The sequence below is a fragment of the Megalobrama amblycephala genome, linkage group LG16 (assembly GCF_018812025.1).
Source record: "Megalobrama amblycephala isolate DHTTF-2021 linkage group LG16, ASM1881202v1, whole genome shotgun sequence".
Classification (NCBI taxonomy): Eukaryota; Metazoa; Chordata; class Actinopteri; order Cypriniformes; family Xenocyprididae; genus Megalobrama; species Megalobrama amblycephala.
In genome coordinates this window covers 36620445-36648288 of record NC_063059.1, presented here as the reverse complement: position 1 = coordinate 36648288, position 27844 = coordinate 36620445, and the positions used below count along the sequence as shown (strand labels likewise).

Here is a 27844-nt window from a genome sequence, read left to right as displayed (position 1 = left end):
GACTGGAGTAATTCAGCTTTGCATCACAGGAATAAAATCTATTCAAACAGTCATTTTAAACTGTAATAATATTTCACAAAATTACTGTGTTTAATCAAATAAACACAGCCCTGATGAGCACAAGAGACTCAAAAACATCACAAAATCTTACCGACCTCAAACGTTTGAATGGCGTGTTCTTGACAGGTTTTGTGAGATCTACCGGTCCAGACATTTTTAGTGGCTTTGCACATTATATGCTAAAACTTAAACGTTATAATGCACTGTCTAAAATGCTTATTTCATTCCATATTAATAGTTTGTTTTTCCTAGGAATACTCGTGATTCCCACGTGGAGATATTCTGTCTTCTTACGCATTATTACATATTACAAGAACTGAAATATACCAGGATGCTTTGTAGTTAATTGAGTCCAGCTTTAGTATTGTAATAACCGTAGCGATGTTTAAAGCTTTTGGCACCTGAGAGGCCAAGAGAACAGTGTGAGTGTGTAGTTTTTGTGTGAATGAGAGATATCATGTATTCCATAGATGTTTCAGTGAGTTCTTGCACAAATGGTCTTTGTGTTTCAGTGCATTATATGGAGGAGAAGGCGATGGAGTTGTTTAACGGTGTGATGCAGTGATTCTGATTTCTGTTCTGGAACTGTGTTGTGCATTTTAATGACTTTTAAACAGTTGGAACTTGAACCTCCAACCTTGGCTGTGCTGTAAGGTTGTTTGCACCTGTGTCATTACAATGGAACTGTGAATCTCCTCTTTTATAGACTGTCAGTATTTTACTTGCTGCTACAGAGCTTTTTCCTTTCCTTTTTTTTTTTTTTTTTTAACAAAATTGATGGAATTACATCTAAGGTTTTAGATGCTGCGTGCTTGGTAATAATGACGATTCAATGATTTTGTTTAAAATGATTTTATTAAACGCTCCGCAAAATCCAACACTAAACAATGTTTAACTTGAGGACCAATTGATTTACCTTTCTTTTCTTTTTTTTTTTGGTTGTTGCCAATTACTTTTCAGTATAATGCATTTTCCTCATATTTACGCATAGCTGCTTATATGATATTAAGCTTTTCTATTAACATTTTATTTTAAAGTGATAACCTTTTCTAGTTTTGTATAAACTGTTTTCTTTCTATGTTACATGACGTGCCATGCACAGTATTTTCTCTGTCAGGTATTTTTGTCTAGTTTTGTTTTACAAATACTTGCCATATTGTAATGTGTTGCGTTGTGTACCAATGGGACTCTCTAGAATAATTTCTTTTCTATGTTAAAGGCCATAATTTTCAGTATAAGTTGTATTACTAAGCGCTTAATTTTTCTGTATGGACAATGTTATTATGTCCGTGTCATTATGTAAAGACAATATTCATCAAGGAGTAACAGTCCTTTGTCTAGTGAAGATGAAACTCAATTATTTCGCTGTACATTTATGTGCTTTCGGTATATAAGTTGTGATGCATCATCTGTGATACATTTATCATTAAGAGACAAACCCCACGACTGCAGCAATTTAGTATTGCGAATATGTTTTCTTGAGCAATTCTGTTTGTGTAACTTTGTGTTTTAATTCTCAGCGTATAGACTGCAAGTTAATACATTTCTCCAAATAAACATGGTTATGACACTATCTGTGTTGTCATTGTGGGAATAAGTAAAACATTTTGATTACATAATATATAATATATATATATATATATATATATATATATATATATATATATATATATATGTATGTGTGTGTATTAAATGTATATATAAATTTATCATGATTTTACAGTAGTAACTTTAAAATAATAAGAAAAACATTAAGAAACTACAATAACCATGAGGCATCGCGGCGACCACGTGTTTACAACACGGAAGCACATTGAATCATTAAATGAAGTTAACAAAACATGCCGTTTATCGACAGAAACAAGACATAATCCGCTTTGAGTGAGGACAGACACAGAAAGACACTCTTAATCACTATACACACATGGCGAACAGATTTTGCAAGCCTACTGCACGATCATTTTCTAAAATTGTCTGAAGTTTTAGACATTAAAACTACGGTGTTATCTGTATTTTAAGGCGTTACAGTGTATCTCTGTGTTTTTATTTTTAATTTTTATTATTAATTTATTTTACTGTAGTTGAAAAGTTTGCGTCACGGAATAACAACAACGAGTCATTTGACATCCTTCCTCGTTCCGCGTATGCAAATCATCTATCGCTTCATATTTTCAGATGACCTAGTGTGACTGGACTCACTCATTCAGCCATGAGACTGACCAGCACTGCTCTGCTCTTCCTCCTCATCATCAGCTGTAATGCACTGGCTCTCAAACCGCAGCTCTTAGGCAGACACAGCGTCCAAACCTACTCTCATCACAGATCTGTCTCATACAAAACTTTCTATTTTGATCAACAGGTAAGTTATTGATTTTATTGCTTGTCTTACCTGACTGTTTATTCCTGGGCATAAGAAATCTAAATTTAATAGGACTTAAATGCATGCCAAGAAATAACTTTGTTTACTTTGTTTAGAGATCACTGTTATTATTATTATTTTGTGTGTGTGTGTGTGTGTGTGTATGTGTGTGCGCGTGGCAGATGCAGGTTATTTTTTATGTTAATTGTAAGATAAATGTGATTTTCCCAGTAAAAGCTAATTAAAATAATATTAAAATAATAATAATAATAATAATAATTTTCAGACTACTATTATAAAACTAGGAATGCACGATATATTGGCCAACATATCGGTATCGGCTGATATATGTTTAATGTTTTCGTTATCGGCCCAATAAGAAAATTTGGCCGATATATTAAAGCTGATAAATAATGGATTGTTTCCTTCAGCTGAGACACTTCAGATATGCACTGTTTGCCATGATGGTTTTGAATTGCTTGAAATATGATTGGAATCACTTCAAAAAGGAAAATACAGTTAAGTACAATGTACAGCACACGTCTGTCATATAGGTTACATAATAATATTATATTGAGAACATTATAATTTTGTGCTTGGGACATGGCTTTTAATAGTGAGACTTTTGTTTTTGTAATCAGGCTCTTAAAAATTATATAAAAGTTTGGATTTAGATTTATCAGCCAATATATCGGTTATCGACTTTCAAATATAACGAATTATTGGATTATTGGTGCATCCCTGAATAAAACATAATATGCATCTTTGCATATTATTTTGCAAACAACTTTCTGTTTTCTTTTTCATGAATAATATGGTATAAACAACAACAAAAATAATAAATAATCATAACAATAACAATCATTTGTTTTATTTGTATTATTATCATTATTGTTTATACCATTTTATTCATGCAAAGTTGTTTGCGATCTAAATGGTTGCAAATTTATTTTCATCTATGTTGTGTGTCTACTGTTGTACATAAAATGTTTCACTTTATGAAAATAACTGACTTTATGCAGGTACAGTAAAACATTAAATACGTAAATGAGACCCAACCAAATATAGTGAAGTTTATCAGCGTGCTCAATAACCGATAAAGTACAAAAGAGTTAATACCTATAAAAATCGTAAATGCATGAATGTATTTACACTGCAATTTCAACTACATAAATAATGGTGCAAGATTTGTGTTTTGTAAATATTAAAATCATTGAATCATTCATTCAACCGATTCATTCAAAAGACTGATTAATTCAGGAATGAAGCAAGTGAGCATCTTTATAAATGAGCCATTTAATCAGCGACTCACCCGATTCATTCAAAAACACAGATTCATTTAGTAATGAAACACTTATGAGTGTTGCTCAGAGATGCACAATGGCTGTGCTTTAAGTAATAATAACGATAACAATAATATGTCTTGTTCTTAATATTATTCTTATTATCTTTATTATTATTATTACTGTGTATACGATTTTATGTGATTTATGTTACTGTAATACATTAAAGGTCCCGTTTTTCGTGGTTTTTTGAAGGTTTGATTGTGTTTATAGTGTGCAATATAACATGTGTTCATGTTTCGCGTGTAAAAAAACACAGTATTTTTCACATAATTTACTTATCTGTATACCGCTGTTTCCACTGTCATAAAAACGGGCTGATGACTTCCTTGTTCTATGAAGTCCCTCCTTCAGAAATACGTCCCCTGAGAGTTCTGATTGTGCCAGCGGTTCCTGTGTTGTGATTCGACAGCAGCTTAGCGCTCCTTGCCCGGAAAGGTCACGCCTCTTACCATAACGTGGATATGCACGCGCTCAGTGTTATTGTAAACATGTCTTTAATTTTACCCTATCAGTTTGAGCCGGAATCAGACCCGGTGATTGGACTGCGGGATGAAAATAACAGCGTTTCGACGACATGGCGACAAACACACTCTACAAACGCAACTCTTGTGTATTCCTGTGGGCGGAGGTTAGTCAAAAAACTGTTTTAGTGACGTCATTAAAGAAGGAAGTAGAGGGATGTAGTCCAAACTGGCCGTTCGATGTAGGCGACTTCTGTTAAATAAAATATCTCGCTTGGCATTGAACTTTGAGCTTTAAAATTTTACAGATTTTAATTATACTCTAACAACAACATTACACACTAACTAAAGTTTGAAACATGGGATCACGAAGAACAGGACCTTTAAATAAGTAAATAAAACTCACCAAATAGTAAAATTTATCAATGCACTCAATAACCAATGAAGTACAAAAGAATAAATATCTGTAAAAATAGTGGTTACATCGAGTACTGTCTTTCTCTAACTTTGATCTTGTAATCAGAATCTCATGTGACAGTTTTCAAGCTTGTCAGCAGCTCATTTATCAGAGTTGTAAACCATTGTCATTGCAATCCACTCTTGTCAATCAGAAACTCTTGTGATAGATCACATCACCAGGCCTTATTTTGCAGCCCACGGCAATTTTATCTGGTTGTGTGGCTGCTCATTAACTTACAACTGGGCTTCCTTTAAGGATTTCCTTTATTTGATGTGTGCATAATCTGTGCCGTTGTGCTCTGTATTGTGTCTGCAGGAAATTTCCTTTTCCTTGTGGCCCCCACAGTATAATAGCAGATCCTTTACCCTTCTGGGATTGGTCCCTTGTGCAGAGGCATATATTGGCAGTCTGCCCATTTTTCACTTGATTTAACTGAAAGTGAAATGTTGAAAGTCCCTTCATTTTGTATTTGTGTGTGTGTGTGTGTCAGTTCCTGATGATGTTCTAACATGCATTGACTAAAAAACATGTTTCTTTAGTATATAATATTGAAAGAGTGGTATGATGCTGCCTGTTATTTAATAATTTACGTCTCAAGAGACATTTAATCTCATTTTCAACTTGAAGAGTGGCTTAGCAGTTAATCTTTTACATGCTGTCCGTGTGAAAAGCTGACACAGGAAAATCCCTGCGTCTAGTTTTAGACAAAAACAATCCTGTTATGCTGTACTCTGAGTCTAATTACTTCTTGACCGGGACACACCAGAGTGAAGGCAATTGTTTCTCGGTGTCTGTTCAACTCATCCTCTGAGCCGTCAGGAAGATTAGGCTCATTTCCTGGCTTTCTTGCTCCTCATTGTCTTGGTTTTGTCCTTGTCAGCGCTTAATATGCCTTAAACGGTAACCTTCAGTTGTAGCAGCGCAGATGAGGTTGTTAAAATGAGGATCTAGAAAGAATATAAAATACAAACTGTAGAGGAAATGAAACATGGGTCCATCTGTGGTTCATTTCACATTCCTGCTCAAGTTGAGCTGCAGTCTGTCGTGTTTTAATTCTCTTTGTTGAGCGGTTGGCCAGTTGTCGTGGGATATCCTTTCAGCATCTGTTGCTGGCTGTGGATGATGAAATGGAGAGCACTGTTTGATAAGCAACCCAGTGCAAAGCTGTGTTCAAATTCATCAGACAGTACAAAAAGCATTAATGTGTACAAAATAGGGGGTACAATATCTCAATATTTTCTTATTGATGATTCGTAGACAATATTTTGCCATGTCGTGATCTTTTTTGGCGATCTTGTTGGACGACAGATCACTGAAGTGCATATATTTTGCCAAATATGTATTTGCACAATATTCTGTATGCATTGTATTTTTACTTAACCTGTTCTTTAATATTCAATGTATATATTTGAATAAATTCATTTTTGTGACAGCCACCACTTAAATGTTTATATTTAAAAAAAAAAAAAAAAAAAGAGTAGAATTCCCTCCGTCAGTCTGCTGCGAACTTTGACAGCGAACTGAAAGGAATGCTTACTTTTCTAGATACAATCAATTGAACCTTCGCTGGGAGTTTGATTGACAGGTGATCTAACCAATCATAATGCAGAATCGGCCGTTATGTCCGACAAAGCAGTCAGGGTAGGTAGTAGATTAACGTTGGTGGACTTGAACTTAAAATGGTGTGTACTGACATCTTTCTGCAGTAGAAACAACATTCCTTCTGATGTTCATTAAGGTTTTTTTTTTTTATGCTATAGATTAAAGGTGCTAAAGAGGATCTTTTCATCGACTGAGAAACCAAAGACTGTTAGTGAGTTTTTGAAATGAGCGCATGCGTAAGAACAGCCCCCCTCCTTCACAGCTCATTTCGAGGGAACGCCTCCCAAAACTTGTGCACGAGTATTGGAACACGAGTGTTTGTTTACCACCGGCATTCGCTGTGTCGTGTTAGTGGATTCATTGTGTCGGACTCACCGCAGGTAACTCATAATCTGCAGTTGTTACTCCTGTCTCCTGACAAAAACATTGCATGCGGAGCCTGTAGAGTGTGGAAAGTTACTGGAACGTCATGGCAGTGATTGACAAGCCAGAGGGCCAATCGTTTACACGATGATCGCGTAAACGATTGGCTGATGTTTTTAAGGCCCTACCTCGTGCACAGATGATGTATATTAATATTATTCCTTTCAGTGCACCTAATAAATAGTCCTTTATCAGTTAGTAAAGACAGTTTCAAGTAATATTGCAAAAATGTATAAAACAAGACATCCTCTTTAGCACCTTTAACTAATAGGAAGAGATGATTGGTTCACAAGCCGCTTGAACTGAGGCGCTACAGCGATCTGTCACGACACATTAAAGAGCCACGAAACGCTATTTATTGTTTAAATTTCTTTAAAAATTACAATATTTGAAATTTGTGTCGGCAGTGTCATCTTTACCCTACTCCGCGATGTATTTTTCACTGCATGAGAACATGATGTGTGGCGTGAGAGTTGCATGGCTTGTCGAATATAGCAACAGCAAAAAAGGGGGCGGGTCTTTGTGAACAAACAAGCCACGCCCTCTATTTTGCTCATTCAATATTCTGTTTCACTCTGATAATACGTCACAATACTAAAGTCGGTCGCAACTTCCGGGTCATGGTGATAGAACCGAACCCTGATTGTAAGCCTAAACTTGATGATAAATAAAGAATGATCTGCTGAAGTTCAAACTGAGCATCAGAATGGGGAAGAAAGGTGATTTAAGTGACTTTGAACGTGGAATGGTTGTTGGTGCCAGACGGGCTGGTCTGAGTATTTCAGAAACTGCTGATCTACTGGGATTTTCACACACAACCATCTCTAGGGTTTACAGAGAATGGTCTGAAATGAGAAAATATCCAGTGAGTGGCAGTTCTGTGGGAGAAAATGCCTTGTTGATGCCAGAGGTCAGAGGAGAATGACCAGACTGGTTCTAGCTGATAGAAAGACAACATACTCAAATAACCACTGGTTACAACTGAGGCTCAGAAGAGCATCTCTGAATGCACAACGCATCCAGCCTCAAAGCAGATGGGCTACATAAAACTTAAAATCATTTATTACAGGATTAGTTTCATTTACTCCCTGTCATGTCTTTTGTAATATCCTCCTGAGACCCCCAAATGTTTTTTTTTTTTAAATTTAGTATTTTTTCACGTCATTATATTGTTTAGAGCATAAGAAACAAATGAAAAAATAACATTTTTAAAAAATTATATTTTATTCATATGTTATGCTATGTCCTCTGTAGTGGACACCAGGACTAAGTTGTTTAAAAAATAAAATGACATGAAATGACATGTATAGGCAAAAACAATGGGATTTTTTTTTTAATCACCAATCAATTTTTAGGCTTCAGGATTGTTTTTAACCAAACTTTGTATAAAGATGATTCTTAACTATGTTATGAAACATATAATGGAATTAATTGATATACCATTTTACTTTATGCAGTATGAGGGTAAAATGGCCATACATGGGTTTTCCCATTCAATACAATGTATCTATACACTGTATCTAATTTGCATATGTGTTCTTGGAGCAACATGCAATGAAAAAAGAAGTGTAATAATGGGAGCAATAATTGGCAACATTTTCATAATAATATCTAATAATTAATAGAAATATTGTTATATAATTTCTTTCCCTATTCACTTGTGTCTCCTGAAATGCCTGATAAACATGATTTAAGTCCCGGTGTCCTCTACAGTGGACATGTATGAAATCAATGTTCTGTTTCATAACAGAAAGTCATATTTTGATTTGAAACCCCATAACATTTTCCTGAGATGTTGATTTATAATAAACAATTTGAAAATTAATCAGATTTAAATAATCACAAAATATTATCATATTTCCATAAGAGTGCTAATTTTCATTTTTTTAGTCATATTTAAAGACCAAGAAGTTGTTGTTGTAATGGGGAAACCTCTAAAAATCTGGTATCTCTGCAAAGCCCTAAAACTGTGACATGTATGATGTCAGAGAAAACCACTAAAATATAATGTCCACTACAGAGGACAGAAGTCTATTCCTGGGTCCCAGGAGGATATATGACTTTTTTTTTTTTTTTTTTTTTTTTTTTGTGAAACACAAAAGATATGAGGAAGGATTGTGAAACTGCTCATCCCTAAATAGTAGTAGGCTAAATGATGCCACAGTTGTCAGGCAACTTAAATTTACATTACAAAGCTATCAGAAGACTTTGGATGTACAGTAGTGCATGATTCATATAGACTACTTTTATAGAGCTTTTTTTGAGCCTGACAGCCCTTGGCCACCATTCACTTTCAATGTAATGGAAAAGAGCAATGTGAATGTTCTTCAAAACTTGTGTTGAGATTGAATAAATAGTGCAATAATTTTCATTTTGTGTGAACTTTCTCCTTTAAGGCTGTTTTAGCAGCTGGAAAATAGCCACAGCTTTTCTGCAGATCATGTTCTTCTTAAAAGACTCTGTAAAAAGATTTTGCACATGATAAATTAAGTTACAAAACAAGCTATTTGACTCTTCCACATTTTGACATGAAACAGGTAGTAGACTGATTTACTCTCAATTCTCCTTCCAGTGTCGTGCATTTGCTTTTTAAGTTTCTAACAGCCAGAAGGGGGCACTGCGTTTCTGAATCACTGTGAACACAGTGTCCATGATGTGACTCATCTAACCTTTGCAGCCAAAATCACATGCTTTGTTTTCAAGTCATGAGATTGTGTTCAGTTCTCAAATCTGCCTGTCATTTTAAAGCGTATGATAAAGATGATAACATTGCACATGTAATTTCACAACAGAATAAGGATATTTTATAACAAAAGAAGCTATACCTTTCAAAAGTTTAGGGTCATTAAGATTTTTTTTTAAAAAGAAAAGAAATTAATACATTTATCCAGCAAGGATGCATTCAATTGATCAAATGTGACAGTAAAGACATTTATAATGTTACAAAAGATTTCCATCTAAAATAAAATATGAAAAAAATATGAAGCATATTGGAATGATTTCTGAAGTATCATGTGACACTGAAGACTGGAGTAGTGATGCTGAAAATTCAGCTTTGAATCACAAGAATAAATTACATTTTAAATTATATTCAAGTAGAAAGCAGTTATTTTAAATTGTAATAATATTTCAGAATATTACTGCTTTTACTGTATTTTTATTCAAATAAATGCAGCGTTGGTGAGCAGAAGAGTTTCTTTTAAAAACATAAAAAAATCTGTTACTATTACATTTAAAAAGAAAATACATTTTTAAAAATGTAAAGTAAAATATAATAAAAAAAGTATGAATTACCTTATCATTTTGTATTATTAATATTATTATATTTATATTATTACATTTATTTAATAAGACAGTGCATGTACTGTCATGATAAAATATTGTGAAAATGAAATGAATAGACTTATAAATGATGTAAAAAGGCCATTTTCTCGAGCTCGAGGCTTCAGACGTAACAGCTTACACAGAAAATAACTCACTAAAGCATGTGAATATAGCTGACACTCGTTTGACCTGCGGCCAGGCTCTGACTGCTGTTGAATGAATGTAACTGTGAGCGCTCAGAGTCCTTTTGCTGTCACTGGCTCATAAAATTTCTGCCTCTTTTGTTGCCAACGGGAGGAGAAAGAGGGTATTTACAAAAAAACAAAACACTAGAGAGAACATTCTTTATTAAGTGTTGGGTGGGATTCAAGAAGAGCGAGAACTGTTAAGAACTGCAGCTCTGGGAAGAAATTTTAACATTCTTTTTACTCCTTCCCTCAAACTTGGAGAATTTATGGAAATGTAGGAGACAGTGGACGAGCTCTGAACCGGATGAATGGATATCACAATTCCGCTGAAACCGGAACTAATGTGGCATCCCTGACGCTGGCACTAGATTTTAATACAAATTGAGGCTAATTATCCCTCCATCCTGCTCTGAGGTTTCACGCTCATAAATATGAGATGGCTGAAAGCCAGAAGATTGAGGAGAACACCCAGGAATAAAGACAGTGTTGTATCGTTACTGTATGTTAAGCACAGACAGCCTTTAAAACTGGTTATGCATAAAACAGCAGTGAACATTATTAAGGATTTGTTTTTTAACTACTATGCACTTATGTCAAAAAAGGAAAATTGTTAGGTACAGTGTTCTTACTGTGATCATGTTGTTTTGCAAAACACTTGTCCTGCTACTGAGGTGGGATACGGATAAGATTAGGGACAGGTTTGGTGGTATGGGTAGGTTTAAGGGTGGTTTAAGAGGTAAGGAAAGGGTCAATAGTGTAATTATAGATGTAGTTACATAAAACATGTATCACAATATATATCACATTGTATCAAATGATTAATTGTTAGTACATAGACACTTAATATAATATGGGACCAAAAATGTAATACCCTGATTTAATACCCATAAACATGAAATTATATTTTACATAAAGAAAAAGTGGCCTATTTTAAAGTGTAACTTCGCCCATTTTCAACCTGATTTTATTGTTGCAATGTCGGTAGTATATGTAAATGAACAATGTTTACTCATTCTCCATGTTACCTGAGCTGAGAAATTCATGTTTATTTGTCAGCAAAAGTATACCGAATGACGCAAAATAGCAGTTTCTTTTAGTTTTTCTCCTCTGTTTCACCTAAACACTGTGTTCGTGGACATCCAGTTTGAAATGTTGACTACAAATACAGAGGTTTTTCAGATTTTTCCATCTAAGCGTTTTCTCCGTATTCACATGCTAACATGGCGTAAAAACTTAATAAACAAACAAACTCTCCGTATTCACGATTCTTTGCACCAGAAACCAAAAGTAACTCACTCCTGCTAAAGGTTTACTCTTTGAATTCTTGCACCTGGGAACAATTCAAGTAGACACCATTATGACTAAAAGTTTGCTAAGAAGTATTTCCTACTAAAGCAAGGCAGTATTTGACTCTGGTAAGCGTCTCCATAGCAGTCTGGTGGGAGTGGCCTTGGACGGCAAAATGCCCAGTGCATTATGAGTGTTGAAGTTTGTTAAAAGGAAAGACAACAGCCTTTTTTCTTTGTTTTCTCTAGTCAAGTAGCATCGATTCGGAAAAAAAAAATCGCCTTTCTACTGTATAGGTTTTATATATAGTTTTATTGAAAGCCCATTTTGTCAAGTTGCATTTTGACATCTTTTACATGACAAATTACATTAAATGTAATTAAAATTTCAGACTTCAGAGATTCTCTTTTTTAACTAAGAGCAGTTATTTTTGTGTGTCTTAATCAGAGTTATTTTATTACAGATTGACCATTTTGGCTTTTTGGAGAATGGCACGTTCAAGCAGAGGTACCTTCTCAACGACCAGCACTGGCACAATGAAGGAGGCCCAATCCTGTTTTACACGGGCAATGAAGGAGACATCACATGGTTCTGCAACAACACTGTAAGTATGCATTTTCTGAAGATATGAAGAGATGGTAGAAATCCTCCTCTATGACATAGGGATTGTGGAACTGACAAAACAGGGAGCTATTTTGCCAAGCAGAGAAACTGGTTATTATCCATGCATAGAGTGCAACCGCCAGGTTCCAGAAGTAAAAATCTCATTCATTTTCTCTATAGAGGATTTTTTTTTTTTTGTTACAATTCATAAACCTTTAAAGACAGACCTACTGTGAAATACGAGGTTGCTAAGCAATGGTGTATGCTTTTGTTGAAGCCATCAGCCCACCTTATTTCCCCATATTTTTCAAAATAATCGTGTTTAACAACACAATTCCTGGTGGAAAAACCACACATTACCCATGATTCTGCAAAAAATCTCCATCAAATTAATATGCAAAAAGAACACTTTAGTGCCTAAACACTCCCATGAAGCACTGCGAATGACATCGATTCAGTTTTCCTACATTCTTGAACTACTTAAATATTCATTGAGTACACAGTCTTGTACAGTGGTGGTCAGAATTATTGGCACCCTTGGTAAATATGATCAAAGATGACTGTAAAAATAAATCTGCATTGTTTATCCTTTTGATCTTTAATTCATAAAATGAGTAAAATTCTAACCTTTCATTGAAGGAAAATAATTGAAAGTGGGGGGAAAATAACATTATGAAATAAATGTTTTTTCTCCAGTACATGCTGGCCATAATTATTGGCACCCCTAGATTTTTTTATGAGTAAAATATCTCTGAAGTATATTCCCATTCATATTTACATTTTTTTAGCACACCAGGGTGATCATGAGCATGAAATTGTCCAGCCATGACTTCCTGTTCCACAGGAGTATAAACATGAGGAAACACAAAGGCCAAATTCCCTTAATCATTCATCATAATGAATAAAACCAAACAATATAGTTCTGATGTGCAGCAAAAGATTGGTGAGCTTCACAAAATAGAAAGTGGCTGTAAGAGAATAAGCTAAAGCATTGAAAATCCCCATTTCCACTATCAGGGCAATAATTAAGAAGTTCCAATCAACTAAAGATGTTACAAATCTGCCTGGAAGAGGACGCGTGTCTAAATCGTCCTAATGCGCAGTGAGGAGGAATGTTTAAGGGGCCAAAGACTCTCCAAGGATCACAACTGGAGAATTGAAGAGATTATTTGAGTCTTGAGTCTCAGAAAGCGTAAAAAAAAATTATCAAACAGCACCTACATCCCCACAAGTTGTTCTGGAGGATTTCAAGAAAAATCCTCTGCTCTTATCCAGAAACAATCTCCAGCATATTCAGTTGTCAGACAAGACTGGAAATTCAAACGGGACCGGCTTCTATGGTCAGATAAAACTAAAAAAAGAGCTTTTTGGCAGCAAACCCACCAGATGGGTTTGGTGCACACATGGATAAAAAGTGCCCCATGCCCACGGTTAAATATACTGCTGGATCTTTAATGTTGTGGGCCTATTTTTCTGCTGGAAGTCCTGGACATCTTGTTCAGATACATGGTATCATGGATTCTATCAAATACCAACAGATAAAAAATCAAAACCTGACCGCTTCTGCTAGAAATCCAATAATGGGCTGTGGTTGGATCTTCCATCAGGACAATGATCCAAAACAAACATCAAAACCAACATAAAAATGTGTCACTGAGCACAAAATGAAGCTTCTGCCATGGCCATTCCAGTTCCCTGACTTCAACTTTAACAGTTGATGATAATAATAAACAAACACAGTGTCATTAGATCATCAGTATCAGCATAATGTACTTCAGAATTACAGCATTACTAAAAATACCAACATCGACAAGTCTGTGAAGCTGAACATTTGAAATATTACCATCCAGAGAAAAAACATTTTGTAAACTTTTAGTAAAAATAGAAGCTCCACATCTAAACCTCTACTTCTTCCCAAGGGTTTCATGTGGGATGTAGCAGAAGAGCTGGGAGCCATGCTGGTTTTTGCTGAACATCGCTACTATGGAGAGTCCATGCCGTTCGGCAAGGAGTCTTACAGCGTGAGTCAAGACCGCTGCTCATGTCGAGCAATAAGGGTCATTAAGCAAACACCGTCCTTGACCTTCTGGACTTGTTTTTCCTTTCCTCCAGAATGCAAAGTATCTGAACTACCTGACCTCAGAACAGGCTTTAGCTGACTTTGCAGTGCTGATCAAAGCTCTGAAAAAAAACGTGCCTGGAGCTCAGAAGAGTTCAGTCATCGCCATCGGCGGCTCCTATGGCGGGATGCTGGCGGCCTGGCTGAGGATGAAGTATCCCAGTGCTGTTGTAGGGTGAGTGTTTGCAGCCTTCATGTTTGTATATGATATTATAATATATTTATATTAAATTGATTTTCATGTAGAGTAATATTTATATATATATACCAGAATATTAATAATAAATAATGAAACAAATATCATATATAAAATATATATATATAGATATATAAAAATATAGATATATACTACTATTTTAGGGTTGAAAGAAGTCTCTTCTTTTCACCAAGGCATTTTTTTTTTTTTATTCAAAAATAAAATAAAACACTTAATATTGTGAAATATTATTACAATTTAAAATAACTGTTTTCTATTCTAATATATTTTAAAATGTAATTTATTCCTGTGATGGCAAAGCTTAATTTTCATGTTGTGAATTTTCAGCCAGCATTAATTCTAACCCTGTATATATTAATCTATGAAGAAATGAAGAGGACGCTGCAAATGTTTTATAAACACTTAACGTTCACGGCTAGTGTCGTTTTCTAAATGTGCAATATCAGTCTATTAAAAATGCATAAGTACAGTATATGCATACTTAATGGAGTATCAAGCCTAGAAACTTAATAATATCTTGCATTTAGGAAGGCTTAAGTATAGTGTGTAACCATGTGTTTAATTAAGGAAAGTGATGTAATTCAGCCATGAGCTTCATGACTATTGGTTGATTTTTCTACTGTGAAATGAATTGTGACCTTCTGATGTTTCCAGCGCTCTTGCCGCGTCCGCTCCCATCTGGCAGTTCATTGTGCCATGTGGAGAGTTTTACAAAGTGGTCACCCAGGACTTCACCATCAGTGGTACCAACTGCAGCAGCAACATCAGGAAGTCATGGGCCGCTATTGACAGGGTCTCAGAAACAGGTTGGTGAATGTGATTGCTATACTGCATAATTTTCATGATCATGTTATGCTTGTGAAGATAATATTGTTGACAATGTTTGGCAGATCTGGTACTCTGGTTACAAAACACACAATTATGATGATAATCAATAATATAATCTTTTAGATTACACTTTTTAGGAGACCTAATATGATTACTTTTGACCTAAGTCTTATAACTAAGTATACAAAAATAATATGAGTATACTTTTTTTCGCCACTATTGCAAGTTTATATCTCACAATTCTGAGGAAAAAAAAGTCTGATTTGTGGCAATAAACTCACAATTATGAGAAAAGTTAGATTTGAGAGCTTAAAGAGTGCATAAAAGAGTATTATTAGTGTATTAAAGAGTATTTATAACTCACAGTCTCACAATTCTGATTTTTTTTTTTCTTGCAATTGTGAGTTTATATCCCACAATTTATTTATTTTTTTCTTGCAACTGTGAGTTATAAAGTACGAATTGTGAAAATACTATTTCAGGGGGTGTTTACACGACACCATTTTCAACTAAAAATGGAAAAAAATGTATGCGTTTCGACCATTCATTTACATGACAACAGCATTTTGGGGGCCTGAAATGGTAAACTTTTGAAAACGGGTTTCAAAGTGGACAGTTACGAAAATGATGCCGCCATCGTCTCCGTGTAAACTACAAAAAGGTGAATTTGTGAAAATGGTGACGCCATGCGCATGTGTATTAAGTGTTCAGTCTATAGGCGCATAGTGTTTCTTTACAAAGTAACATCGCCATCTACTGGCCTGGCAGCAGAATACAGCAGTTTTAGTCGTTTTTGCGGATCCGTGTGAACAGGGATTGTTTTGACAATGTTGTTGTCTGTACGCGAAAAACGCAAAGGAAAACCTTTCTGTTTTTAGTACATTGTTGAAGTGTAAACGTATCCTAAGTCTTACTACTTCAAAATTTCACGTTTAATTCATTGTGTTACTTGCCATTTCTTTGTAATTTTTTGGGAAATTGACTAGCAATTGATTGAAAATTGTTTCAACAGCAATTTTTTTTCAGTGTAGGGCACAATCAATAAACGATTAACCAATTTGTTGCCGTTGCCTGATAGGTAATCAGTATGTAATGATGAAAAAGTACCTGTAGTGTTATTATGTGTATTTAAAATCGTCATGAAATGGTAGTTGTGATAGTCTTTTCTTCCCTGTTGTGATGTATATCTGAATGAAACGGCATGTTGAACAAGAAAAAATGTAGGGTGGGGCTTAATTTTGTCCATGGGGAATTGATTTGAGGGTTGTGGTTTGCTATTGGTCGATCGCATGTGAGTGACAGGTTGTCCCGCCTTGTCATTAGAGAAGAGAAGAGATGTCGTTACAAGAGGGAGGGGAAGTTATTGTGATTAAAGATTACAAGGCTCATGAATTAAAACAAAACAAAACACTGATAAATCATTTATAATAAATACAGCAAGATTCCATTAAAAAAATATATATATATCAATTTTGATTTCATGGTGACTTTAAATTCCAAGTACTTGATTTTGATTTCCTGGTTTTGTAATTCCATGTTCATTTGTGACCCTTCGTGGTTTTGTACAGACTCTCTTATTGAAGCTGATGGGTTTTCCTGGACTCATTCGATTAGTTTTTCTTTTGTAGGTGAGGGTCTGCAGTGGCTCTCTCAGGAGTTTGGACTGTGTAGTCCTTTAAAGTCTTCAGATGAAGTGTATGGCTTCAAGGCTTGGCTGCAGGAAACCTGGGTGAACTTAGCCATGGTGGATTATCCATATGAGGCCAACTTCCTCCAGCCACTCCCAGCCTGGCCTGTTAAGGTACGATAAATTCACTTTCAAGGTTTCCCATACAGAACATAAAGTGGTAAAAATGATTTTTTTTTTACATGGTCTAAAATGATGTATGACACACTTTACAAAAATTAAAACACAACAAAAGTCATTAACAATAAAGTTATACTTCAGCAGCTGGATTTCACAGCTACTCAGTATGAATCACTCTCACTCTATGAATTCCTCATTAATGCTGACTCACCTCTGATAATAAGTCAGTTGTTGTACCCATTTACATCATTATGCAAATAGCTTCATCCATATTCATAAAGCTTCTGATTTCTTTCACCCTCAGAATTGAGCTTTTGTTCAGGCTTTTGTTTGGTTTTGGTTAGAGGGTGGCGTGGACAGAAAACATGTTTATTTTCAAGACTCCTGAGGCATCTGCATTTTCATTCATTAAATCTAGCTTACAAAGCAAGCAAAAATGAATATGAGGAGCCCTAGTGTGCATGACAAGAAACTAATATACGTTCTGCTCCTAAAGCTAGTCTAAAGCTGCCTACCTAGAGAGCATTTAAAAATATATCTGCATTGCCATCAGCAACGCATTTTACTTCCATATTTGATGTATTTCAGACTGAAAGAGGATAGTTAATGTTGGCATTACATACAAGATGAAGCCAGACTGAATGCTTGTTTGCTAAAGCAATGGCTAAATATGTATTTGCCCACTGGTTAACAACATCCAATTTTCATGTGGTCTAAATGACATAGGTGGAAAGGCAAGTAGAGATGAATTGTGTTGTCAGAACACAATCAAAGGCACAGTATGCAAGATTTTTGGATTAAAATACCCAAAAACCACAAGAACAATGTTATATATTTTTGTTGACTTGTGTAGGCCTACTTATATTTTCCCAAATGTTTCCAAGAATGTTTAAATCCAAAAAAATAAGCAATTTTAACCAGGACACGGACCATGTCTGTGCATCGCCTATCAATGACATAATACCCACGTTACCCTCGGTTTCCAATTTTATTTTGTAGAAACCATGAAAACACTAAATATGCTTTAATATATGATGTGTTTTATTAGACAGGTGAGCAACTGTTAAGATACATTCATCAACAGAAAACTAATAATGTTATATAAACTACCGCTCAAAAGTTTGGGATCGGTAAGATTTTTAATGTTTTTAAAAGAAGTTTCGTCTGCTCACCAAGGGTGCATTTACTTAATTAAAAATACAGTAAAAACAGTAATATTGTGAAATATTATTACAATTTAAAATGACTGTTTTCTATTTGAAAATATTTTAAAATGTAATTTATTCCTGTGATGCAAAGCTGAATTTTCAGCATCATTACTCCAGTCTTCAGTGTCACATGATCCTTCAGAAATCATTCTAATATGTCAATTTGCTGCTCAAGAAACATTTATTGTTTACTATTGTACAAAATATTTGTGTACAATATTTTTTTTTCAGGATTCTTTGGTGAATAGAAAGTTGAAAAGAACATTGTTTATCTGAAATCTATTCTTTCGTAACATTATAAATGTCTTTACTGTCACTTTTGATTGATTTAATGCATCCTTGCTGAATAAAAGTATTAATTTCTTTTCATTATTAGGGGGGGAGTAAATAGTTTAACAGTAAGTTCCTGTACTATATACAGGGAAAAACTGTAAAAGCTCTTACCAGACATTTTCTGTAATTTTCATATTAAAATGCTGTAAATTTTACAATTTTTAGACATAAAAAAGAACAAATCAATATATAATTTACAGTCAAAAACTGTAAAATGATATTCCCACAATTCCCTGTGTGAAAGTATGTTGTTTAAAACATTTTCTTAATAGTTTTTGTTATCAGTTATGTACATTAGGTTTTTATGTTACATCTTCTGTTGTTTAATGAATGTTTATTGCATTATATAAGTGTTTTGGGTTACCATGATGGTGTTTTGCATTTGTGTGAATGACTCTGTGCACCTTCTTTGTATTAGTTTATACTTCAGCTCTTGGAAAAGCTATTTATGAACCTTGATTCTTCATGTGGCTTTCTCTTTCACCACCTGCATTATTATGGTGGTTGTCAGTATATGTTAAAGGTACAAAACAGATTTTAGTTGTAGTGTGCATTGTTGAATTTACTGATTTACATTAAAATTTCTTGTTTGTAAATTACAGTTTTATGCTGTAAAATTTACAGCTTGTTCTGTAAATGTGTTTACAGTTTTTTTGTATTTTTTACAAAATTATTCTGGCAACCACAGCTACCAAAATTATTTTACGGAATATTTTTACAGTGTATTGTTTAAATCTCGTTTTCTTGATTTTCTCGTTTTCAAGTACCATGTTTTACCACGCCTAATATCAACCTAGCTTACTGCAGTGTGCAACAAATGTCTCATAGCAGCTGCCGAGTGAACACAGAGTAGCACTATAACAACTTTCAACACTCAAATGTATCTAATATGATAAACAGCGCTGCTTTACCCCACATACGCTTGACCGGAAGAAGCAGAAGCGACGACTGCGACATAATAAAGGTTATGCTGCTCTCGAGCCATGTGTCGCACTCATCTCTCATTAGCAATCGCTTCAGCAGCATCGTTTTCTCACACAGCACATAAAATTAATAATCTCATCCATAAACATGATTTCTGCCAGTGTCCCATCCCGATTTTTTTCCACTGGCTGTAGACATGAAAACAACACCTCCCATGATTCCCCAAAATCAAGGTGTCATCAAGCTACGCCTTTGTTTTGAATAAGCGACCTCTAGTGGTGAAAAATGACATAGTGTGCCTTTAAAAAATCATGGCGGACTGAGAGAAAAATGTCTCAAAATATACTTAAATTTTGTTCAGTACTGAAAAGTATTGTTACAAATAGTTCCAACCAGTTAAAACGGAATGTGTATTTTTGTGCTTATTCGAATATTGCATCTTTGGCTTAGCAACATGCTAACATCTTGTGTGCTTTGTGTGGATTTCATGCTGAAATAATATCGTTTTTTACCTATGAATTGTATTCGATTCATAAATACGGTGAACATGAGTCACAAAGACTAAGCCAGACGGCTCCCATTGTAATCAACAAAGCTGTCTATACTCATCACGTCTGGTATAGACATTGTGTTAGATAGTGTCTGGCTGGCAGACGCGGTAAACAGTCGACTCCAAGGCAGCAGGCAGTGCGAATTCGAATCAAAAAAGCTTTAATTTTTGATGAAATAGTTTAATTTTTTAATTATTTTATGTACTGTAGGACTTTTAGGTACATTATTTTCTGTGCTTTTTGTTAGTAACTAGCTTATTTCTTGCACATATGAATATGCAGAGTGCGTAGACTTGGTTTACTTTTGAGTAGTTTTCTTTTTCTCCCCTCAAATCTGATAATGTATGCAACCCCTATGGGTGGTTAAAGCAGTTTAGGCAGCGGGTGCAAAGAGGAGGCTTTTTAATGACAAAGCTAATGTGATTATGTGAGTGACTGAGAGAAGGGGGTATTGAAGGCTTAGGAGTGGGAAATCTGTTGCTGGAGATGAATGTGTAAGCCTAATCCCATCTGAAAAGCAGAGAGAAGGTGCTTTGGACAGCCTCTGCTGTTTTTGTCATAGTATAAATCTTTGCTCGGACATGCGTGTAGCTTATCTCACAAACAGACCACCACCTCGGAAGAAAAGGTTAGCAACAAGCTTCTCAAACCCACTCTAAGTCAGACGTGACAGGTATCAGCATGTTAAATGTGATGTGTGTTAAAGGGATAGTTCACCCAGAAATGAGAATTTTGTCATCACTTATTCACCCTCATGTTATTCCAAACCTGTATGAGTTTGGAATTTTATGAGTTTGAGTTTTTGGAGTTTTTTGGAGTTTTTGAGTTTTTGGATATTTTAAAGAATGTTGGTAACCAGACAGTTGATGGCACCCATTGACTTCCCCCCCCCCCCCCCCCAACATTCTTTAAAATATCTTCTTTTGTGTTGAAACTCATACATGTTTGTAACAACCTAACAGCCTACAAACACGGTTACCATTTGTGACGATAAACAACTGAACTCAAGGTGTGTATGGAGTTACCTTAGGGTGTCTATGCCAATTATCCTGTGTCTATTAAACCTTTGACAAAATCACAGCGGGACAATCAAATCTGTGTTCGCGCTGACATTGAGCCAGAGAGAGCAGTTGTCACGTATAGGTACGAAACAGCTTCAAAAACCACACAGTATCGTTATTTCTGTGTTAGAAATATTCAAATTATAACAGAAGTACTGGGATAAAAGTTTATAGCTTGGATATAAACACTGATGTCTACACAAGCGATCAAAATTTGCGCTTCAAATAACAATTTTATCAATTACATTAATATGCCACTAGGTGGTGACAAGTGAGTTAAAAATGTTTGCCATTGAATCATTCATCAAGAGATTCATTCAATAATGCTGATTCATCCAGTAATAAAATAAGTATTTATAAGTGAGTCATTGAATCATTCATTTAAACCGTTTCATTCAAATTAATTAAACATTTAAATAGACTGCAGTGATTAATATTTTGTCTCAACCTCTAGTAAATTAGGCCGAGATGTTATTTTGTGTAGTTGTCTCTTGTCTGTTCAGAATCGTGATTTCCATTTAAAACAAAAATTCGCGATTCTCAATTTGTCCAGAATCGTGCAACTCTAATGCCAGTAAACCAAATGTGTTATTCAGGAAGCTAGCTTAGTTATACCATTTAGCAAACATAAAAATTGTTAGCTCACCATCACAGTTGTTGAACTTAAAGAGACAACAGCTGTAGGAGACTGTTTACATTAAAGTCACGATGAAACGGAAGTAGCGATAGATCTTTTTTTTCTGTATTGTGACGAACATCCGAGTGTAACTGATTATTGAAAAAGAAAAAAGATGGGGATTTGGTTCTATCATTTGTTGATTCGATTTTGAGATGCCGGCATTACACTTAAAAATTAATGTGAACTTGCATTCAATTTTGTTGGTACAGAAGTTTGACGGTGGTATGACATTTTTTGACGTTTTCAAGGTACATTAAAAAAAAAAGTTTAAACATATAAATGGATGAATTGTTCACAATAAGATCTATAATATGCATTTACAAAATAAAACTTTAATGCTCTCTATAGCGCCCCTTGTGGCAACCCTAACAATTGCATTACTATTTGCATCACCTCGTAGCTTGAATTGTTTGTCAAGTTTTTTTTATGTCTTCGAAAAGGTTCTTACTACTTTGTTCCAGCTTGACTGTGATAAATTCCACTCTTGTGCTGAATTCCATTCCACTCAATTTCACATGCAAATCAGATGATTCCACAGAAAAAAAAACTGCATAGAGGATTTTCACAGCCAGCAAGATTTTCTGGAACATATGAAACATCTTTGTACGGATAAAGCTTTGCTTGTTTGCAGATCGAAATTATAATTTGCGCCTTTGTAATGCCATAAAGCAGAACGGTTGTCATCTCTTTGAACATAAAGCCAGCTGTTTGTTCTGTGATTTATAGACAATTTACATGTGTTTTTCTGGTTCTCAGGCGGTCTGTGCGAATCTTAAGTTTGATACTGGCGTATCAGACAAGGAGCTTTTGAATGGCATCTCTAAAGCTGTGAGAGTATACTACAATTACACAGGAGATGCAGTCTGTCTCAATACCTCACAAACCGCTACTGGGAATCTGGGCTTCATGGGTTGGTACTACCAGGTAAAATATTAAGATGTTTGGGATTAAAATGTTATTTTGACTCCATATGGTCACATTTACAAATGTAAACAATTCTATTCTTATCTCAGAGTGTCAAAGAATTTTAACACAGCTAAAAAAGGAAAAAGTTAGGCTACTCAGCTTAGTACATTTGGCCGTGTCGACAGTTTCTAGAGCATCCATATTTCAACCCAGTGCCATGACAACACCAAATAAACAGACCGGCCCACCGGGAATTCTCCCCATGCTCCCGAATAGCCAATCCGTGCCTGCGCAAAAGTAACGTAACACATTACTTTACTTAAAAAGTAACTAGGTAACACAATTAGTTACTTTTTCAGGGAGTAACAATATTGTAATGCATTACTTTTAAAAGTAACTTTCCCCAACACCGGTTGTCGTTGTGCAGAGCTGTACAGAGATGGTGATGCCAATGTGTACAGACGGCATCGCTGACATGTTTGAGCCACAGCCATGGAACTTCCAGGCCTTCTCCGACGATTGCTACAACCTTTTTGGAGTACGGCCACGAGAAGACTGGGCAGAAATTGTATATGGTGGGAGAAACATCAGTGCTCACAGCAACATCATCTTCAGGTAGGTTTGTGTTTGTATAATATAGAGCATTGCTTTTATTTTTCATAACATGGGGTTTAGATATTAGTCCTGTTCCAAAAGCTTTGGTATCTAGCTGTCTATATAGGCAGTAGCTTCTAGGACAGTATCCTAAATGTCATGAATCTCATAAATATCTGATTTAGAATGCACTCGATTCCAATAGAGTTTGATGTTAGCATGTTGCTGAGCTAATGGTGCAATACTCGGCATAAAAATAAACGACGCAGACTAAATATGAGTGAAATAGCAAATTTCATTGAATTGAACTTTTTTATTGATATTTTTAAGTTTTGGACATCCATCCATCATCTTAAAGGGATAGTTCACCCAAAAATGAAAATTTTATGTTTATCTGCTTACCCCCAGGGCATCCAAGATGTAGGTGACTTTGTTTCTTCAGTAGAACAGAAATTATGATTTTTAACTCCAACCGTTGCTGTCTGTCAGTCTTATAATGCGTGTCAATGGGAACTCCATCTATAAGAGTCAAAAAAACATGCACAGACAAATACAAATTAAACCCTGCGGCTCGTGACGACACATTGATGTCATAAGACACGAAACGATCGGTTTGTGTGAGAAACCGAACAGTATTTATAACATTTTTTACCTCTAAAACACCACTATGTCCAACTGCGTTCAGCACTCGCTTAGTGAGGTCTGATCGCGCTCTGACAATGGAAGTAATGTCTAGCACTCATTGAAGTATAAGCGTGAGACATTACTGCCATTGTCAGAGCGTGATCAGACCTAACTAAGCGAATGCTGAACGCAGTTGGACATAGTGGTGTATTAGAGGTAAAAAATTATATAAATAATGTTCGGTTTCTTGCACAAACCGATCGTTTCTTGTCTTAGGACATCAATGCACCGCCATGGGCCACAGGGTTTAATTTGGATTTGTCTATTAATATTTTTTGACTCTTATAAATTGTGTTACCATTCACTCGCATTATAAGACTGACAGAGGGCGACGGTTGGAGTTAAAAATCATCATCTGTGTTCTACTGAAGAAACAAAGTCACCTACATCAGATAAACATCAAATTTTCATTTTTGGGTGAACTATCCCTTTAAATAAAAATATTTTGCTGGTCTTTTTGCAGTGTATAGAAGCTTGTTTCTGCCAGGTAATTGCAACTTTTTATCTCACAATTCTGACTTTTTTTCTCAGATTTGTGAGTTTATGTCTCAAAATTCAGACTCTATATCCAACAATTGTGAGAGAGAGAAAAATTCGGAGAAAAAAAGTCAGAATTGCTGAATATAAACTTGCAATTGCAAAGAAAAAAGTCAGAATTTTCAACTTTATAATTCACAATTGCTAGTTTATATCTGAGAAAAATCCTAATTGCCAGCTATAAACTCACAATTGCAAGGAAAAAAGTCAGAAATGCAAGTTTATATCTTTTATATATTCTTTTTTTTAGTTATAAAGTCTGAATTGCAAGATATAAATTCACAATTGTGAAAAAAGGCAATTTTTAACTTTTTATTTTTATTCCCTGGTCGAAATAAGCTTCCATAGCAATGCCTTCTGGTATGGCCCTCACAAGATATCTTAGAAAGATTTAAACAATCTTCTTGTTTTATCTGACTTCTTGTTAGGGGCCTATAAATGTCACCCTAAAAGGCACACTAGGTTTTGAAACAGAGCTAGTGTTTTTTTTTTTTTTTTTTCTATAATTAGATCTATAATTAAATTTATGTTCTTGTTTGGGTACATACAATATATTTTGTGATCCTATAAGTCCTAAAGGTGTAATGTACAAAGTGTCTTCTTTTTCAGTAATGGAAATCTTGATCCGTGGATGAGCGGTGGAGTGACCAAGAGTCTTTCAAAATCTCTGATCGCCATTATGATCAATGGAGGTGCTCACCATCTCGATCTGCGCTACAATAACGAGTATGACCCAGAGTCTGTTATCACAACACGGGCACTGGAAGTACACTACTTCGTGAAGTGGATCAAACAGGCAGCATTTAATTGAAAATGACAAGAGGACTTAAGACCGACGAAATGAACCATTTCTGCTTGCTGTGTGCCAAAGTTAGTGGTTTCTTCCTTGGTACTTAAAATGTTTTATTGGATGGGAAGTTCTTTTTGAAATCCTGGTTGATCATCATGTTCTTTGAATTTTTGTGATTGTGTGTGTGCAAACCAAGAATTTTGCCATTAGTTTTACATTTGTTGCTGTTCATAACTAAATTTTTGGACAAAATGGAAGAATGTAAAGTTTCAGAAAATACCAAATGCAAAACCACTCAGGGTGTCCTTTGCCAAAGTCTCAATGTTGAATTGTAGCAATAATAATCCTATGCATATTCGCCATCAGCTAGGGTTTTTAACTGAAGTATGCTACATTTTAAAGGAATAGTTCACCAGAAATGAAAATTCTCTCATTTATTCATCCTCATGTTGTTTTGAACTCATATGAAATTCTTTCTTCCATGGATCTCAGAGTAAAATTTTCTCTAGGAAAAAAAGGACACCATAAAAATATTCAATATGACTCTTGTACTATATTTGTGTTTCTGCATTTTCCAAATGGCATGCTGTGATTGGTTATGAGATATGCAAGAACCAAACTTGAAATTTAAGTGAAAACCAATATACATTTTGATCGAATTTGCATTTTTAGGGGGTAAACTATTCCTTTTATTCAATTGCAACATGTTTTAGGGATAATTTCTACTATTCAGAAATTGGATAGTCACTGAAATTGGCTGGACCTAATATCAGTGATCAGTGTTATTTTCATTGTACGTACAAAATCACAAGTCTTCTGTTTTCTGAACAAACTGTTTACACTCCTGATTGTACTAATGTTACTGTCTTAATCTTGCACTGTTTTATAGGAAATGATGCGTTAACATGATCCTCAGAATAAATGCATATGAACGGATGTAACCGTACACGTCCCATTTCCTGTTCCTCCACAAACGCTGCTCCAGTGTGATTTAATGAAAACCTAAAGACAGAAAACGAGCAATAAAGTAGCCAGCGGGAGGTATGCGGTGTAAAACAGAGATTGTGCCCCATGCAGGGGCCTGCAGGACTCCACCAGACCTGCATTCACTCGCTGGCAGCTCCTGCTTCGCCAAATTGCGGTGCATAGACATCGTCTGCTCTGTGCTGAGCTGCCTCCTGCTAATATTATTATTAATATCACAGCCAGAGTGCAGAGCAGGTTGTTTTGTGGGGTTGGGGAAGGTCATGAGGAGGAATAGATGAGTGTGAGGTGATGGATGATGATTTTCACTTTGTTGCTCCCTGAAATATGAACAGTTCAGTGTTTTGCATCAATTTCTTTGTTCTTTGGTTATTTGCTGCATAGTCTGAAAATAACTTCAAAGGTAAATTTAGAGGAGGGCGCCTTCGAAACATTTGTGAATCATTTGTTTTGAACCAGTGATTCAGAGAGCACATCAAACTGCCAAAGTCATGTGATTTCAATTAATGAGGCTCCGTTACGCCAATGAGGAACCATAAAAAAAGGTGGTCAAAAGACCTGAGTGCTCTGGTTGGAGAGTAAAGGTGTAAAAGGTCCAAATGACCAAATAATGCCCTGTAAACAAAAATAAGAACTTTAAAATTAATCCTGTATTTCACCGGAAGCCAGTGTAGAGATGCTAAAACTGGGGAAATGTGATCCCTTTCCAAGCTCTCCATAAAACAAGTCCTACAATTAAATAACTCCTATTATACAGACACTTCTTATAATGGTATTACATGATTTGTTAATTGCAAGATTATACTTTCAATAAAACATTAGCAATTGGTTTGTATAAGGTGTTTTACGCATGTTTCATTGCATTTACACCGTTTTGACCAATAGGGGTCACCAGAGTGTGGTGAATCAGTGAATCATTTTGTGAAGCAATTGGTTCAGTTGATTAAAAGTTTCAAAAAGCTTTGTTTCGCCCATCTGCACAGATTTGATCTTTGAGTATATCTACACTAAAATCCAAACCAACATTCATATTGCAGATAGTTGGAAATCTAAGCATTTCTTGCCACTCGCGTTCTCAAGTAAAGGATTTGGACGTGACTGGTGCTCACACGTCCTGGCCAAAAAATTGGATTTTAATAGGCAAATACTAAAGAATCTATGAATGGAACATTATTATAGTGATTATTATGTTTCTAGCTTGGCAACGGTTCTTTTAACCCTAATTGAAGGAGTGTGTAGCTTTTCATTTCTTAAACCACCATGTAGAAAGACACATCATGGCCATTTCCAGAATGACAAAGCCAATATTCATCAGGGTTAAAATTGTGAAAAAATGGTTCAGAGAGCAAGAAGAATCCTTTTCACAAATGAATTGGCACCTCTGAGTCCAGACCTTATCCTCAGTGTAAGTCTTTGGGGTGTGCTGGAGTAGACTTTACAGAGTGCTTGACTCTTGCATTGTCAATACAAGATCTTTATCAAACATTGATGCACCTCTTGATGGAAATA

The 27844-nt window shown here is 35.3% G+C and overlaps 1 protein-coding gene across 2 annotated transcripts; it reads left to right on the top strand.

Annotated features, from left to right (window-relative positions):
• Positions 1-1840: 1840 nt before the first annotated feature.
• On the top strand, positions 1841-26287 carry LOC125248876 (prolylcarboxypeptidase (angiotensinase C)). 2 transcript variants are annotated; one of them, XM_048161033.1, is made up of 10 exons: positions 1841-1941; positions 2236-2419; positions 11974-12114; positions 14033-14134; positions 14226-14407; positions 15104-15255; positions 16906-17078; positions 22597-22764; positions 23174-23361; positions 25171-26287. In XM_048161033.1, the coding sequence occupies exons 2-10, from the start codon at positions 2270-2272 to the stop codon at positions 25370-25372; spliced, it is 1458 nt and encodes a 485-aa protein (XP_048016990.1). In that variant the 5' UTR covers positions 1841-1941; positions 2236-2269; the 3' UTR covers positions 25373-26287. The 2 variants fall into 2 exon arrangements, with proteins under 2 accessions (XP_048016990.1, XP_048016989.1); XM_048161032.1 differs by having other exon boundaries at positions 1882-2419.
• Positions 26288-27844: the final 1557 nt, after the last annotated feature.

Excerpts from the sequence above, each read along its gene's own strand:
- LOC125248876 (XM_048161033.1), top strand. The coding sequence starts at position 2,270 with ATGAGACTGACCAGCACTGCTCTGCTCTTCCTCCTCATCATCAGCTGT. Across the intron at positions 14,408-15,103 it reads TATCCCAGTGCTGTTGTAGG|CGCTCTTGCCGCGTCCGCTC; the intron begins GTGAGTGTTTGC and ends TGATGTTTCCAG. Across the intron at positions 17,079-22,596 it reads TCCCAGCCTGGCCTGTTAAG|GCGGTCTGTGCGAATCTTAA; the intron begins GTACGATAAATT and ends TCTGGTTCTCAG.